The sequence below is a fragment of the Calliphora vicina genome, chromosome 4 (genome assembly GCF_958450345.1).
Source record: "Calliphora vicina chromosome 4, idCalVici1.1, whole genome shotgun sequence".
NCBI lineage: Eukaryota > Metazoa > Arthropoda > Insecta > Diptera > Calliphoridae > Calliphora > Calliphora vicina.
This window is the reverse complement of record NC_088783.1, coordinates 101394073-101410997: the sequence shown is the minus strand read 5'-3', so window position 1 is coordinate 101410997 and position 16925 is coordinate 101394073. Positions and strand designations below refer to the sequence as shown.

General features: G+C 33.9%; 1 protein-coding gene and 1 long non-coding RNA gene across 2 annotated transcripts in view; one reads left to right on the top strand and one right to left on the bottom strand.

Annotated features, from left to right (window-relative positions):
• LOC135959060 (uncharacterized) overlaps positions 1-16925 on the top strand; it is a 187452-nt gene that overhangs the window by 53954 nt on the left and 116573 nt on the right. The gene's annotated exons all lie outside the window — the stretch shown is intronic.
• Positions 13160-15326, bottom strand: LOC135958244 (probable RNA-binding protein CG14230). Its single transcript, XM_065509138.1, has 4 exons — positions 15075-15326; positions 14540-15012; positions 13543-14470; positions 13160-13468 (listed from the first exon to the last, which is right to left on the bottom strand). The coding sequence occupies exons 1-4, from the start codon at positions 15265-15267 to the stop codon at positions 13311-13313; spliced, it is 1752 nt and encodes a 583-aa protein (XP_065365210.1). The 5' UTR covers positions 15268-15326; the 3' UTR covers positions 13160-13310.

Below are 16925 nucleotides of genomic sequence, written 5' to 3'. Positions count from 1 at the left end.
CAAAAACGATGTTTCCCTGGTTTGCGAACTGCCGTTGTGCGATTGCTCCACGGACTTTCGCTTTCCTCAATTACCCCCAGTTTTACCATATTGTCTATTTCATTATAGGGATAATGGGATAATATCTATCTTTAACAGGCACCGAAGGGGCGGTTTTTATCGTATCTTTTTCAAACGTAGTACACTCTAACCCTTTCTCTTCAAAAGTATCGATCATTTTGATTACATTTTCTAGTTTTTTTGTTGGATTTCATTTAATGTGTGAGGTTTTAATTTATAATCTTTTCAATATCCGGTTGAAATGTTTTAATATTCATTTCTGCCAATTCCATAACTTCAGGAGCTAGTTCAAATAATTTAAAGAAATCTTTTACTTTCATTTAATGGATTTATTTTCTTATTAATATCACCATCGTTTCTCCGTATTTTTTGGGGTTCGGAGACTGACGCCTCTGCTGCGGTTTTTCGGAAAGCAATTTGGACACTTAGGAGCAACCACATTTTCCTTTCCGCAACGATAACAAAAGAGTCTTCTATCCACTGATTCGCAATCGCGAAATTCTTGTCTGGGACGTTGTGGAAAATTGTTCCTAATCTCCCTCCTGGGAAAGTGACGTTCTGCCTCCTTACATTCCACTCGGAGATATACTACCGAAGAAACAGATATTGGGTATATGATTCTGACTATGTTTTCCTTCACATTCATCTTCAATATTTTAATCATATCGCCGGTCCAGTCACCAAGAGATGAAAATCCCTTAAAATTTTTTCCCACAGAACATTATAGTGAGCTTGTAAATGCTCGATGCGAAATATAAAGTCCTCGACATTCATGTGAGTATTATTTCCATTATATGTTAGGGTGAATTCCAAAACGTCTGTATGCAATGCAACCTTAAAAAGTCGAGCTACCGTGTAAACTTTGATAATGTTTTATATCGCAAAATGTATGAAAAAGTAAAAACAGGCAGTATGCTAAGTTTTTTTTAAATTTTAACTACGCGTTTACTTGCTTTGTCTTGATAAAGATATGACTGCATTGCATACAGACATTTGAAATTCACTCTTATTCCCCATTTATCCACTCTGATTATAATTTTATCCACAGGTTGGTTATTTACGGATAAGATTTCATTATTTTGGGCCATCATTTCGGGAGTATTGTTATTTGGGTATACTGGTGCATTGGATTTCTCTATATTTTGTTCCGCTGAAGACTGTGATCTGTTCTCGCTTCTACTTATTATAAAGTAGAAAGTCATATGTACACAGAAAAAAATGGTAACAGTTATTAAGTAATTGAAAACAATTGTTTGAAATAAATTTTCAATAATTTTTTAATTCAATATGTTTTTTAATACTCATATCAACAATTTCTTTTAGATATTTATTAATAATTTCAGTTGTTAAAATTTAATAGGAATATTAGGTATGTTCATTTACTTTCCCAGTAAATACTTGCAACGAGAGAATAAAATCAAAATTTACAAAATTACTCTCTTAAATTCTCAAAAATAGTAAAAAGTAAATGAACGCTTTTCCAGTAACAATTGTTTTATACACACAATTTTCTTATTTTATTCCTTTTAAAATGTATAAATACTCACATTTTCTTTAATTTTATTGAAAATTCTTTTGTTTTGGCATTTTTCACCACAAAAATAAAATTTTAAATAAATGAACAATAACACAAAACATATAAAATATAAGCTGCTAACTATTACGAGTTCAAAATAGAACTTGTAATAGTTTGCAACGAGAAACACTCTCTAAAATTTATACGCTCTTGATTTTTTCTCTACTTGCAAGTTTTTGAGTTAATGAACGCTTTTCCAGTAACAATTGTTACTAACTAGTAACAACTTTTAGTTATTGAACATAACTATTATATAGAAAGTAACAAAAATAAATGTGTCAATAAAATAAAAATTAAAGAAATAAAAAATAAATAACATATTATGTTTTCTTTCATAAATTATAAACGAATTGAAGTATTCTAGATGGTAAGTTGAATCTGTAACTATAATATAGCAATAGGCAAAAAATGGACATCGATTTTATATACAAAACTTTTTTTCAACAGGATTTCAGTGGACTCTTTTCATTATCAAATGCGTCGAGTGTAGAAGGAACTCATTTAAAAACAATACTGGAGGAATCTGTATACAAGCATCCTAGAGCGAGTATCGTGCCATATATTTTTCATGAAAGTTAAATAATGTTGGATTTTTATCACTTTTTCTATATTTTATATACCGTACGGAATATCTCTTTTGTGGCTGAAGCAAAATTGTAGATACCTACCCGAAAAAGGTGCACCCAGTGCCTTAAAAATCGCCATTTTTCAATTTTTTATAAATTTTTCACCTTTTTTGCTCAATAACTGGATTACAAATCCAATTATGGACCGATCACCATGAAATTAGGTCGTGTGATTTGTGTCTATATGAAATTTATTTATCATGAATTTTGTATGTATACCATCATTTTTAACAGATTTATTCACTTTAAAAGTGATTTTCGGAAGCGGGTCTTATATGGGAGCTATGAATAATTATGGACCGATCATAATAAAATTTTTTGACATGAATTTTATATATATAAAACTTATTTTGAGCGAAATTTGTGTAGATACATATATAAATTAAACATTTATGACCGATAAAGTCCAATTTCGGGAGGGCATTTGTATGGGGGCTAGGTGAAATAATGAACCGATTTCAGCGAATTTCAACAGGCTTCGTCCTTGGGCCGAACAAATTATATGTACCAAATTTTTTTATGGTCGGTCCATAATTAGTCATAGCTCCCATATAAGACCCGCTTCCGATAATCACTTTAAAGTGAATAAATCTGTTAAAAATGATGGTATACATACAAAATTCATGATAAATAACTTTCATATAGACACAAATCACACGACCTAATTTCATGGTGATCGGTCCATAATTGGATTTGTAATCCAGTTATTGAGCAAAAAAGGTGAAAAATTGGTTAAAAAATTGTCATTTTTGCGATGGTGCACCTTTTTCGGGTAGGTATGTTCCGTACTTTTTTTCTACTATTCAATATCTACAACTTTGCTTCAGCCACAAAAGAGATATTCCGTACGGTATACGAGATATAACCGTGCTAAAATATAGAAAAAGTGATAAAAATCCACCTTGAGGAAAAAAAATTCGTATGGCCATTAAATTATTACGGCAGCCAACTTGACAAAACTATTGATGCAGAAGTTCTTATTCTTGGGCTACTTTCACGTGCAATTGTCAGAATTAAGTCCCAAAGCAATGAACTGAAAAATGTTGTACTGTGTTATTCAATGTTACAAACCTATTGTTAAAATTTTACTGTTAACTATTGACAAATTTATTGTTTAATTTCACAAACTCGTTGTTAAAACATACTGTTGAGAGTTAATAATTTTAAGTAACAAAAATATTTTTTGTGTCTACAAAATCGGTTGTTGGTGCCCTTTTAATTAAAAAAATAATTTTATTGACGAATATGGTAATTAATATGACAATTGATTTGTCGTAATTTTTTTCTGTGTATTATTATTTACTAACATTGTAGGACGTTGTATGGGATGTACATTGTCATTACTTCGAAAAGGATACTCTTGTATATTTTCTATGTTCCAACTCGAGTTTTCGCTGTTACTCATACCTTCTACTCTACGTGTATTTATGGCATCATTTTGTTGGGGTCTTAAATTTGCGAAATTTTTAACAGCAGTCGACAATTTCCCCACAACCTTCCTAATGACCCTATCTCATCCTGAAGGTACCGTGAAATAGCTCCCAAATGAAATAAATCCCTACGAAATAACTCCCTATGAAATAATTGCCATCAAAAATGAAATAATTCCCAAACTTGAAAAATGAAATAACTGCGAAATGAAATTACTCCCAATAATCGGCGGTTTCATAATTTTAAAAAAATTAGTCCCAAAAAAGCGAAATAACTCCCAATGAAATAAATCCCAATAGAAATTAAATAATTCCCAATCCGAAGCAATTTATTAGTGTAATCTAACTCCCAATGAAATAATGAACTACAAAAGTGAAATTATTCTTCGCTTACCAAACATTTTTTGCATTGCGTGCCTATGGCGTAGCACTAAGGTTTCCTCCTCTGGTGTGTATCAAAAACTGGCTTCGCATAGAAATGTTTTTGGCATTGACGGCCTTTGGCCGGGAGCTAAGGTTTCCTCCTCTGGGGTGTATCAAAAACTGGCTTCGCTCAGAAAAGTTTTTTGCATTGACGGCCTTCGGCCGGCCACTAAGGTTTTCTCTAGGATATATCAAAAACTGGCTTCGCTCAGAAAAGATTTTTTTCATTGACAAAGGCCGACAATGTAAAAAGAATTTTTTCTGAGCGAAGCCGGTTTTTGATACACCCCAGAGGAGGAAACCTTTGCGCACGGCCGATGGCCGGCAATGCAAAATACTTTTCTGAGCGAAGCCAGTTTTTGATACACCCCAGAGAAGGAAACCTTAGCGCCCGGCCAAAGGCCGGCAATGCAAAACAAATTTTCAAAGCCACTTTTTAAGATTTTGCTTTTGCCAAGTAGAACCTAACAAAAATGAAATAACTCCCTATACAGTGAAATAATTCCTAATTCTCATAATAAAATTAAATAAAACCCAACAAAAATTTCATTGAGAGTTGTTTCATTGGCACTTATTGCATTATGAAATAACTCCCAGCTAAAAATTATGAAATAACTCCCTATGCGTTAAGCCTAGTACTCTGTTCATATTTGCGAAAAATTATGGTTTTTTCATGCGAAAAATGTTATATGATGTTTGACAGCTAGCTGTTAGTTTCAATTTCGTGCGAAAGAAGTGCTGCATATGTTATTTCGTGTGGAAAAATAAGGTTGCCAGATGTATTTCACATGTTTTCCACAATAAAAACAGAGTACTGCTTTTGCCAAATTATTTCGCATATATTTCATTCCAAATATGTTATATGTAGTTTGACAGCATTTCGCACGAAATTTTGAACAGAGTACCTAGCTTTAGGAGTTGTTTCATAATGAATTAATTCCCAAGTTGTATGAAAAATTTGTTGGGTGTTAATTCATTTTTTTCGTGGGGAGTTATTTCACGGTACCCATCCTGAATCATTTTTCATTCTATCCTCTTAGCGTCTCATCACTAACTACCAGGTCCCTTTCATTACTATATAGTGAGTTCCCTGGTTGTTGAGGTCGTGTACTAATAGTGTTGGACATGTCAATAAAATTTGAATTAGTATTATTTTTGGCCATTTTGTGATTACTAACTTTAAGCTGTTTTGGCGGAATTTAATAAGATATACTAGTGTTATTATCTGATTGCTGTCTTCTCTCTCTTTTCCTACTTACAGATTGTAACCTAGTCTCTCTGTTTATTAATTCTTGACCAGAATTGTTATACCCTTCACCTTCGTGAGAAGGGTATATATAAGTTTGTCATTCCGTTTGTAATTTCCACAATATAATTTTCCGACCCTATAAAGTATATATATTCTGGATCCTTATAGATAGCGGAGTCGATTAAGCCATGTCCGGCTGTCTGTCTGTTGAAATAAATTTTCTGAAGGCCCCAGATATCTCCGGGATCCAAATCTTCAACAATTCTGTCAGACATACTTTCGAGAATTTTGCTATTTAAAATCAGCAAAATCCGTCCATAAATAACGGAGATATGAGCAAAAATCCGAGACAACCTATGAAAATTTCATCAAAAAACACAATGTATTGCATGCTTTGACAAAAAAGCAACAAAACGTATGTTTGGATGTGCATGCTTTGCGTATTTTGTTTTTCTTTTGTGTTTTGTTTCTTTTGGCGTTGTTGTTGTTTTTTATACAATTAAACGTATGTTTGGATGTGTGTTGGTTTCATTGCCTTGCGTATTTTGTTTTTTCTTTTGGTGTTTTGTTGCGTTTGGCGTTGTTGTTGTTTTTTGTGTTCTTGCTGTACGCTGAAAGTGGGCAATGTACATACATATATACAAATTATAAAAAATAATAATGCATCCACAACAAAGGTGAAGGGTATATAAGATTCGGCATAGCCGAATATAGCACTCTTACTTGTTTTTTTTTATGTTTTCGTTTTTTTCAAATTTGGTTTAATACTCAAAACAAGCAAATTCAAATTTGTAGAATTAATAATGATAAATAAAATAAAATTTATAATTATAAAATATAAAAATAAAAACAAAACTAACGTATAATTAGACCACTTTCACATTAGGCAATTTAGTTACGCAAGTCTTGGCTGGATTGTCTGGATTGTCCAGCTTTTTAATGCTTGTCCAGTTTCGAGCTAAAATTTAATTTGCTAAATAGAAATTTTCTAAAAAATTATTTATTACTTCAAAATTTTGTTATTTTTTTTTGAATTTTTGTAATTTCTAAACGAATTTTTGTTTTCACCAAAAAAAATTTTTAAAAACAACAACATTTTTTTAAAATATAAAAAAAAAATATTAAAATAATTGGAAAAAATTTTTTTCCAAAAAATTAAAAAAAATACTTTGGAAAAAAAATAAATTTTGTTTACCTAAAAATATTTAAAATTTGTATTTTGAAGTATAATTTGGCGAATATCGCTCTCTTACTTGTTTTCATTTAAAATATTTTACGTAAAGTTTGCTTTTCAAAAAGTATAAATTCCTTATACATTTTTTAGATAACTTAAAAAGAAAAAAAGTACTTTTTCCCAAAAAACAAGCGAAAAATCGCTTTTTTAAATCATGACTCAGTCATGATTTTTAAACAATTCTAGTAGCTAAAACTAACTACTGCAAAATTTAAGTGCAATCGGATAACTAGAACACGTGCCGGGTAATTGGGTAAATAATGGTACTTTTTTCGATAACTTAGCTAAGCTTCTAGAGAAGCTTAGCTTAGTTTTATTTGACCCTATACACTGTGGTTCCAAATCAAAATCTAGGTGGACAAAATTATGAAAATCGGTATCTTCAGAATTTGGAAAAACTAAGTTTTTTCGGAAGCTGACAATCTGCTCTCCTCCAATACAAATGGGTTTCTCAATTGGACATTTCGTTTTCTCGACAGAAGTTCATCAAATTTTGAATCATATTTTCGTTAATTTTTTTTAATATTTTACTGCTTTACTAAATAGTTTTACTATATAGAAATTCATACTTCAAAACATAGATAAACATTGATATAGGCTTTTATTAAATGTATATCTTATATTTATGGGCTTCTCCATTTTCCTGTTATAATCCTTTAAACTTGGTTTTCAAATATACTGATATTTTTTTTCTATGAATGTTATATAGCTTGCCAAAAAAAAAAGATATACATATACATCAATTAAAGAAACTTCTGGGGAATGTCTTTGTAAAAAAATTGTAGCCGCCAGCACCCGCCGAAATACTTTTTTTTTAATTTTTACGGAATGGAATTTTTAGAAATATTTCTTTATTTATTATAGATTTTTATATATCTAGACCCTACTGTAACTTGAAATATAGTAAATACAGATCTTTTTAAAAATTTAGTTTCAGAAAGACATGAAAACGTATTTTTTTAATTTTTTATTAATGTTTTTTATATGTATATTGGGATTTCTTGCCTTAAAACGGTTAACTCTACGGAGACTTTTTTGGTGATACTTTTAGTACAATTATTGAATTTATGTAAATTTTTATGTTTTTAATGAAAATGTTTGTATTTTTTTATGTTGATTTCTAGTTTATAAAATTAATTAAAACAAGTAAGAGTGCTATATTCGGCTATGCCGAATCTTATATACCCTTCACCTTTGTTGTGGATGCATTATTATTTTTTATAATTAGTATATATGTATGTACATTGCCCACTTTCAGCGTACAGCATCCTAAATTTATCAAGAACACAAAAAACAACAACAACGCCAAACGAAACAAAACACCAAAAGAAAAAACAAAATACGCAAGCCAATGAAACCAACACACGTCCAAACATACGTTTAATTGTATAAAAAACAACAACGCCAAAAGAAACAAAACACACATAGGATTTGTTGCTTTTTTGTCCAAACATACGATTTGTTGCTTTTTTGTCAAAAAAACCAACACACAACCAAACAAACGTTTAGTTGTATAAAAAACAACAACAACGCCAAAAGAAACAAAACACACAAAAAAACAAAATACGCAAAGCATGCACAACCAAGCATACGTTTTGTTGCTTTTTTGTAAAAAAAACCAACACACAACCAAACTAACGTTTAGTTGTATAAAAAACAACAACAATGCCAAAAGAAACAAAACACAAAAAAAAAACAAAATACACAAAACTTGCACATCCAAACATACGTTTTGTTGTTTTTTTGTCAAAGCATGCAATACATTGTGTTTTTTGATGAAATTTTCAGAGGTTGTCTCGGATTTTTGCTCATATCTCCGTTATTTATGGACGGATTTTGCTGATTTTAAATAGCAAAATTCTCGAAAGTATGTCTGACAGAATTGTTGAAGATTTGGATCCCGGAGATATCTGGGGCCTTCAGAAAATTGATTTCAACAGACAGACAGACGGACAGACAGACAGACGGACATGGCTTAATCGACTCCGCTATCTATAAGGATCCAGAATATATATACTTTATAGGGTCGGAAATGAAAAATGTAGAAATTACAAACGGAATGACAAACTTATATATACCCTTCTCACGAAGCTGAAGGGTATAAAAAGTGACCATAAATTGCTAGTTTATATTATAAGTATTTCTGTACGGAGACTTAATTGATTCAGTTTAGATACTCACCTCATTAGCAATGTTCATTATGCCTATCTCAAGGGTAAGTGGGATGAGAGCGCGCTTCATGAGGTGGGCGGTTGTATAGAGCACAGTTTAAAGCATAGGGAATATACTTTAGCTGCGTTTCTGGACATAGAAGAAAAGTTTCTCTCCACTATCAGTGACATCATGCAGGAATCGCTTGGAATCTCTTATCCTGGGCAAAAACTAACGGGTTGGGTGCAAACACCAAAAACAGAATTGATATTATTTACCACGAAATATAAGGAGATCTTCAATTTGCCGAAATTAGACGGCGTTGAGCTGAGTTTATCAGGGGTATCCAAGTATTTATGATCCTTCCTTGACAATAAATTGTCATGGAAAATAAATATGCAGGAAAGATTAAAGAAGGGCCTTAATGCCACTATACATGCAGAAACTCAATTGGTAAAAACTGGGGCTTGCGACCAAGTATTGTTAATTGGATCTACACATCTGTTGTTAGACCGATTATTACTTAGCTACAGGGTTATACTCAGTAAAGCTCAAAGGTGTGCATGTCTGGGCATCACAGGTGCCTATGACAGCACCCCTCAGGCGGCCTTGGATATAATAACAACTCCACCCTCCCCACCGCAATCACAACAACAGCAGCAGCAACAACCATCGCCGCTCACACCAATGATTGCAGTCCGTAGACCTGGGGTGATATCCATATTGCAGTTCACCTGCAATGGCCTCCAAGGGAAGATTTCCGAGATAACCCGATTTATGCGCCAACACAACATTGTGGTCGCTGCGGTCCAGGAGACTAAACTCACGAGTAATTCCAGTTTGCAAAGTTGCAACGGATACAACGTTCTCCGAAAAGACCGCACCAGAGGCTACGATGGAGGCATCACATTTATCTTGGGGAAGACCAGAGATGAGCGTTGCTGGCGGAACAGATTGACGAATTCACGGATTATGGGTAATTGCGCTAGTTCGCCAGATATAACTATAGCGAGTCCTGCTTTCATTAACTGCACAACCCGAACTTACATCCACCAAAAGAAAGCAGACTGGCACGGCTTCAGAGAATTTACCTATCGCATCTTCAATGGTCTACCGATTCCCTCCAACGTACACAAAGCAGAGAGGAAGTTTCGCGAAACCGTCACCGCAGCAGCCGCTCGCTTCACTCTCGCTGGTAGAATATCCGTAGTGCGACCGCACTTCCCAGCAGAAGCAGCGGGACTCGCAGATGAGCGTGATGACATCCGACGACCAACCCTGACGACCCAACCCTGACGACCCTAGAATCACCCAGCTGAACCGCGATATCAGCAGGTTGGTAAATGAGGACAAGCGAAACAAATGGTTGGATCATTTCAAGAACTGCAACCTATGTTCTGGAGTTGGTAAGTTGTGGTCTACAGTTCGATCTCTCTCCAATCCGACAAAGAGGGATGATAGGGTCGCGATTAAGTTTGTGCGCGCGCGCTTTTTGCCGACAATTCATTGAGCACCCCGAGAGAGACAAGGCGAAAAGAAGTATTGTCCGCAAACTACACGATCTTCCAGTCTCGGACACACCACAATTTTACACGCCAACTGAAGTTGCAGAAGCCATCAACACAGGTAAGCCTTCAAAGGCAATTGGACCTGACGGGATATAAACATTATGCTGATGCTAAAACACCTAGGCGAGAAGGGAGTCGAGTACCTGACAATATTTTTTAACCTGTCAGTGAGGAGCTTAACTATACCCGATGTCTGGAAAATGGGTCGAGTGATCCCATTGCAAAAACCTGGGAAATGTGAGGGACAATCGTACAGGCCGATTTCCCTCCTGTCACCTGTAGCGAAGACACTCGAAGCTCTTCTCCTTCCCCAGCTAACCCGTCAACTACCAGCAGCTCGTTACAAGCATGGATTCCGTAAGATGCACAGCACCACCACAGCATTATCCGCCATAGTCACTGAGATCTCACAGGGCTTAAATCAGCAGAGGCCTTATGAACGGACTATTCTAGTGGCACTTGACCTGTCGAAAGCATTCGACACTGTCAGTCACACGAAGAGATGTATAGTGAATTATCTGAGTGGCAGGCAGTCGTTCGTGGAGTTAAGAGACAAATGCTCAAAACCCCGTAGAGTTAAACAAGGAGTCCCTCAGGGCGGGGTCCTTTCGCCACTCCTGTTTAACTTCTACCTCTCTAAACTCCAAGTGCACCCACATTGTGTGGAGGTTATCACCTATGCGGATGACTGCACCATCTTGGCGACAGGTCACAACGTTTATGAGCTTTGCGGTTTGGTAAATGGTTATCTCAACGTAATCCAAAATTTCTTCACTGCACGTAACTTGCAGCTATCACCAACGAAGTCATCGACAACACTCGTCACCACCTGGATGAAGGAGGTAAAACTCAACTTAGGCATCATTGTCGACGGCGTACAAATTCCGACAGTGAACCACCCGAAAATCTTGGGGGTCACTTTTGATAGCCTTTTTACCTCCTCAGCACACTGCAATCACGCAAAACTGCGACATAGGAACAAGGCACTAGCCCGCAGCACTTGGAGTATGGACAAAGAAATCTTTCTAGCAACCTACAAGACGATTGGCCGGTCAGTGGTTAACTATGCTGCCCTAGTGTGGTCGCCTTCGTTAAGTGATACTCAGTGAAGAAATATTCAAAGCTGTCAAAATGCAACCTTAAGGACCGTCACAGACCAAGAATCCTTTCAATGGAGGCATTTTAAAAAGGGGAATTGAAAAAATAACATTTTTTTCAAAATTAGGAAAACTACCACTGTTTAAAAAGTCTTTCCATTTTAGGTCAATAGATTTTTCTGTTTGTAGGAGATTTCTATATATTTTTAATTGAGCACAATGTAACAACTTCAGTAAAATCTTGAAATAAAATGTTTGAATTTATGTTGAAAATACTCAGTTTTTCAATTTTTTTATTTTTTATATACATATGTATTAGTGCGGCATCTCGTTTTTTAAACAACTTGGGGGTTACACGATAAAGTTTTGCCTTTCAAGTTTTAATACACTCACACGTTTAATAATTGAAACGAACTTACATTCAATTTCTCATTCAAGTTAGTGATTCAATTTTCAACCAAGAAAAAATCTAATTAAATTTTTTGCACAATTTGTACTAAAATTGTTTTCAAGTTGAGTGCAGCCTACGTCACAGCTTTAAATTTTTGTAAATTTTGACAAACAGTATATGTAAAAGACTATCAAGAAAAACTTGATCGTGTGGCTGCAGGGAAAAGAAACAGTTTCGGCTATGTAACCATAATTATTTTAATTTCATTGTTCTTCGAATTTGTCACGAAGTATTTTAACCAGTGTTTGTATTGCTTGCTTGAACCTAAAAAAAATGCTTTGCTTACAGTTTTTCAGCAATTGCGTCCAAGCTATAAAAAACTCTGTTTTTACTATTTTGTAAACGTCGCTAATAATTGTCCTGTTCTAATTTCTTAATTGATGACAATAATGCAAAACCTGTATTGTGTACAAATCCCAAGTAAGCTTCAGAAGTCTCATGTTAAAAAAATTGTTTTAAAACTGCTGAACAATTATCTTGAGAAATCAAATACGTTTTGATAGCTAGATAGTTTTTGATAAATCGTTCAACTGCTGTAGTTAAACTGAACCATCGTGTCGGCACTTGACGACATTTCTTTTAGACTTGAAGTCTTCTTTGTTGATGAGCTATATTCATTAAAAGCCATGATAACAATATTCTCTATATCGAGTTTAACAATATCAATCCATTTTTAAATGATTTATTAATGATATGACACAATGATTATTTTAAGCTCAACAAAAACACTTTTTTGTATCCATTTCACAAAAAAACTGTACAAAGTGTGAAAAACAATACATTTGGGGTGTTGTGAATAAAACAGTACAATTGAAAAAAATCAGTACATGTACTGTTAAAAACAGTACGTCTGGCACCTCTAGTGGGGATGCAGAGGATCTAGAGACAGTTGAGCACATCATGTGCAACTGTCCTAGGTTACAGGGACACAGACTTAGATGACTAGGAAATGGATTTCGGGACGAACTTGGTAATGTTGCTGGCAGTAAACTGAGCAACATACTAGTTTTCATTAAGGGAATAGGGTGGCTATTTAAAGGACGTTCTACAGCGATTCCAAATCCGTGACAAAATCTTTCATTCTTTCTTTTTCATTTTACCAGGCGGTTTTGGACTCTTCTTTTATTCATAATCTCTGCTCACTGTTTATATCTATTGATGGGAATCACAATGCACTTCTACAAGGTCTCCGAGTAGAAGTGCACATAGTGTACACCCCTTCCAAACTAAACAAGTACTCAAAACAGTATGCTTGATGGTAAAATTAACTACTTTTAATGAAAAATACAACAAATATATTAAAAACAAATACATCTTTGTTTATTTCAAATAATTATTTGAACATCAAATATTATTAACAAACTATAATTTATTAACTAATTTAATTATCAAAATTAGAGTTAATCTACTTAACAAGCTAAATATTGTGGAAATAAAATTATACTTTAAACCTTCCTCTTTCCTTTATACCCAGCATTGGCTAAGTTCTTTTTAGTCTTCGTGATTTTAGTTTTAATCAATAATTTCAAACGATTACGGACTTCTTCGTAATTTTCGGTTGTAGCTTCATCAGTTTTCTTATAGATAAAGAATTTGGAACCCTCTGAAAGTAGCATAAACAGTTTTAAATATTCATTATAAAATAAATGCATGTATGTAACCCAAACTAAATCCTACCTTTGAGGCGTATATCATTCTTGGGTATGAAGAACGATTCAGTAGCAATTTTAGGTTTTTTCTTGGATTTTTTCAAAACCTGTGTGTCGGCTTTGTCACCCTCCTTGGGACCAACGTTTTCTTGGTCGTTGGACATTTCTTCGCCCTCCGATTCAGACGAAGAATCGTAGCTGAAGGGATTAACCGTAAATGATTTTTCCAATTTATTGTTATTAACTAAAATCTTTTCATTGCCCAGTTGTTTAAGCTGTTCGTCACGCTGGTCCAGTTGTTCTGAGTTGCCAAACATATTCAACAAGCTGAAACCTTCTCCACGAGTGCGCAGCGATTGCTGCAGCGTGTCAGTTACAACATAAAACACTTCTTTTGATACCTCTGCAGGGGCGCCAGATGCACTCTCGTCTTCCCCAGAGTCCTTAATTTTGCTTTGTTTTTGTTTTGATTTCTTTATTTGAGTGTCTTCTTCACGGCTGCGTTCGAATTTTTGATGTTCATCTTTAGAGGGATCATAACGTAACATTTTCTTATTTTTCTGAGACTTGTCAGAACTTTTTACTGTGTCCAATTTAGTGCCCACTACTTGTTCCAATATATTCATTTGCCATTGTCGTTCATCATCAATTTCATCACCTGCATCATCGTTTGATTTATTCTTTTCAGACTCTTCGTTTTCATCTTCATCATCATCTTCTACAAATTTGGCATCAATTCGGAAACGTGGATCCAAACTTTGTTTGGCTTGCATTTGCACTAACTTTTCTCCTTTTTTACCCTGAGGCAATTCTTTAAAGCCTACTTCATCTTCATCGCTCTCATCCCCAGATCCGAAAATATCCATGTTTGATTTTTTTACACTTTCTTGAGGGTTTTGATCTTCTTGATCGCTTTCAGCATCGCTAAACTTAATTTTGTTCGAAGATTTGCCATCCTTTAAGAATAATTAAAATATTTTATGTTATATCATACAAAATTGAATTATCTTTCTTAGTGTACCCACCAAACCTTGTAGAGCTTGCTGAATGGCAGTTTTATTTTGTTGGTACTGGTTTTTCATTTTATTTAAGGACTCCTTACGTTTTTGATCAGCAGTGCTAGATTTAGTATCCAATTGTTTTTTCTTCTTGTGTTTCGTTTCAATAACATGTATGGGCTGAACATCCTGGCTTTGAATAACAATTCTACCATTGTGCATAGAACTGGCTGCGCGTTTTTTGCTAATCATCAATTCCGGTGCCACTTCATCATCGTCCAGTTCAGCATCGACATCAAAGGTTTTGCGTTTGTTTTCACGTGGCACCTTTAACAATTCAGACTGTAATTCTGGAGGTTGTTCGGACACTTGCATTGTTCCATCGCCGCCAGCATTAGCTTCTTCTCGTTCACGCTTCAAACGTTCCAGAAAAGATTCCTTAGCCAAGGAAACCTTAATATTTTGTCCATGGACCTTTTGCCAATTTAAGTCATTTAAACCTGAAACAATTAAAATAAATTTTAGTTATTATCATCCCTTAAGCGTTTGCTTATGAACTCACTATATTGTGCATCCTCTGCTCCAATGTATAGTGTCACGAAAGCTATAATTTTGATATCGTCCGGATCGACAAGATTTTCTTTAGTTTTCAATTCAATATTTTTTATTTGGCCATAATCTTGGAATAAATTTCTCAAATCATTTTCTGTGGTATTTGCTGGCAAATTAGCCACAAAAAATCTTGAAGATTCCATTAGAAATTATTTGTTTTTAACTAAAAAAAATTAAATTACTCCTGCTTTATCAAACTACACACACGTGCATATCCAATAAAAAAATATTTTTGTTTATAAACTTTGACAATCAGCTGTTGAAACCAAAGTCCATAGGATGACTCAGAATTTATTATTTTTTTAAAATGTACTAAAAAAACGAAAAGCATTGCCAGATGTAAAAATGTTTAATTTGACATTTCGTTAGTGTATTTACTAGGGTTATAAAAGTCGATTATTCATTCAACTGAATTTTTGAAGACGAAATAAACTAGATTTTTGTGATTGGTGGCCCATGGCCGGGCGGAAGGTTTCTAAACTATATGGTAAGTCGAACACCGACTTTGCATAATATAGTTTTCTTTAACTCGGGAATAATAAAGTAAGTATAGCCGTATGACACATTTAATGAAAGCCTGAAGTTTTGTAAATATTATAAAAAATGCATTTTACCAAAATTTGTCGGGATATATATCTCAGTAAATATGGAGTGAATATCATGTTCAGCCAATTTTATCAGGAATGCCACATAATCGACATATTTATGATTGCTCAAACCGTATTCCGGGTGTTAGGTGAAATCATGAACCGATATTGCCCATTTTCAACACCAGACAAACACTGTCAATAGAGAGCTAGCTCCTTTCGTATTGGACCTATCGTGTTTTCAACAGACACATAGACGGATGTAAATAGCTAGATCGTTTTAAAGTTTCAGTAGAGGGAAACAACTGTTTGTGGTTATGTTTTAAGAGAATTTGAAAATCCGAATACATCATAGTAAGAAAATTCCATTTGAAAATGGATTTACATTGTCTTCTTTAAAATTTTTTGCAATTATTGCAAAATAAATCTATTTTTTGAGTTAATACCATTTTCCTGAAACTTCTCGATATTATTTGGTCAACAAAACAGTATTAAATTAAAATACAACAAATTTAAATAAAACAATTTCATTATTTTTAACTTGAATAAAGGCTCAACTCAAAATAATCATCGTGATTGGCGTAAACGTCATACGCCTACGACAGTTTCGTACTAGATTAAAGAAACAGTTTGCATTTTATCTTTCGTAGGCGTAAGACGTTTACGTCAACCACGATAAGGGTGACTATTTTTTTATGAAAATATACGATCTATTTCTATATAATTTGTTGTATTAACTCAAAATAATACCTTTTTGTTGATACAAAGGTGGTCACTAATTATCACGAAAATTGTCTCAAATGTGGTTTTCGAGATGACGGAGTAATCGGAATACGTTGAAATTTTAACAGTAGATAGATATTGATGTTGTTAGTTGATTTCTAGCAAAAAGTGAAATTTTAAAAATTTTGAGTTAATACAGTATTGTTGAACGTGTGCGATATACGTTTGTGGGACTGAGATTCATATTTCAATGTGTTACAAACGGAATTATAAAATCAATATAACTTCCAATATTTTTTGTTGTTGGGTATAAACATATTATGTTTGCTAGATTCATTGTTGAGAAAAATAATTGCAAAAAGAATTAAAAAGAAAAGATTTACTTTTTTAGTTAATCGACCTTATTAGGATAACGTCCAAAAAGTCTATTTCGATTTTTTATACCCAGCACAAAAATTATGAAAATTATTGATTTTGTCATATGCAAAAGT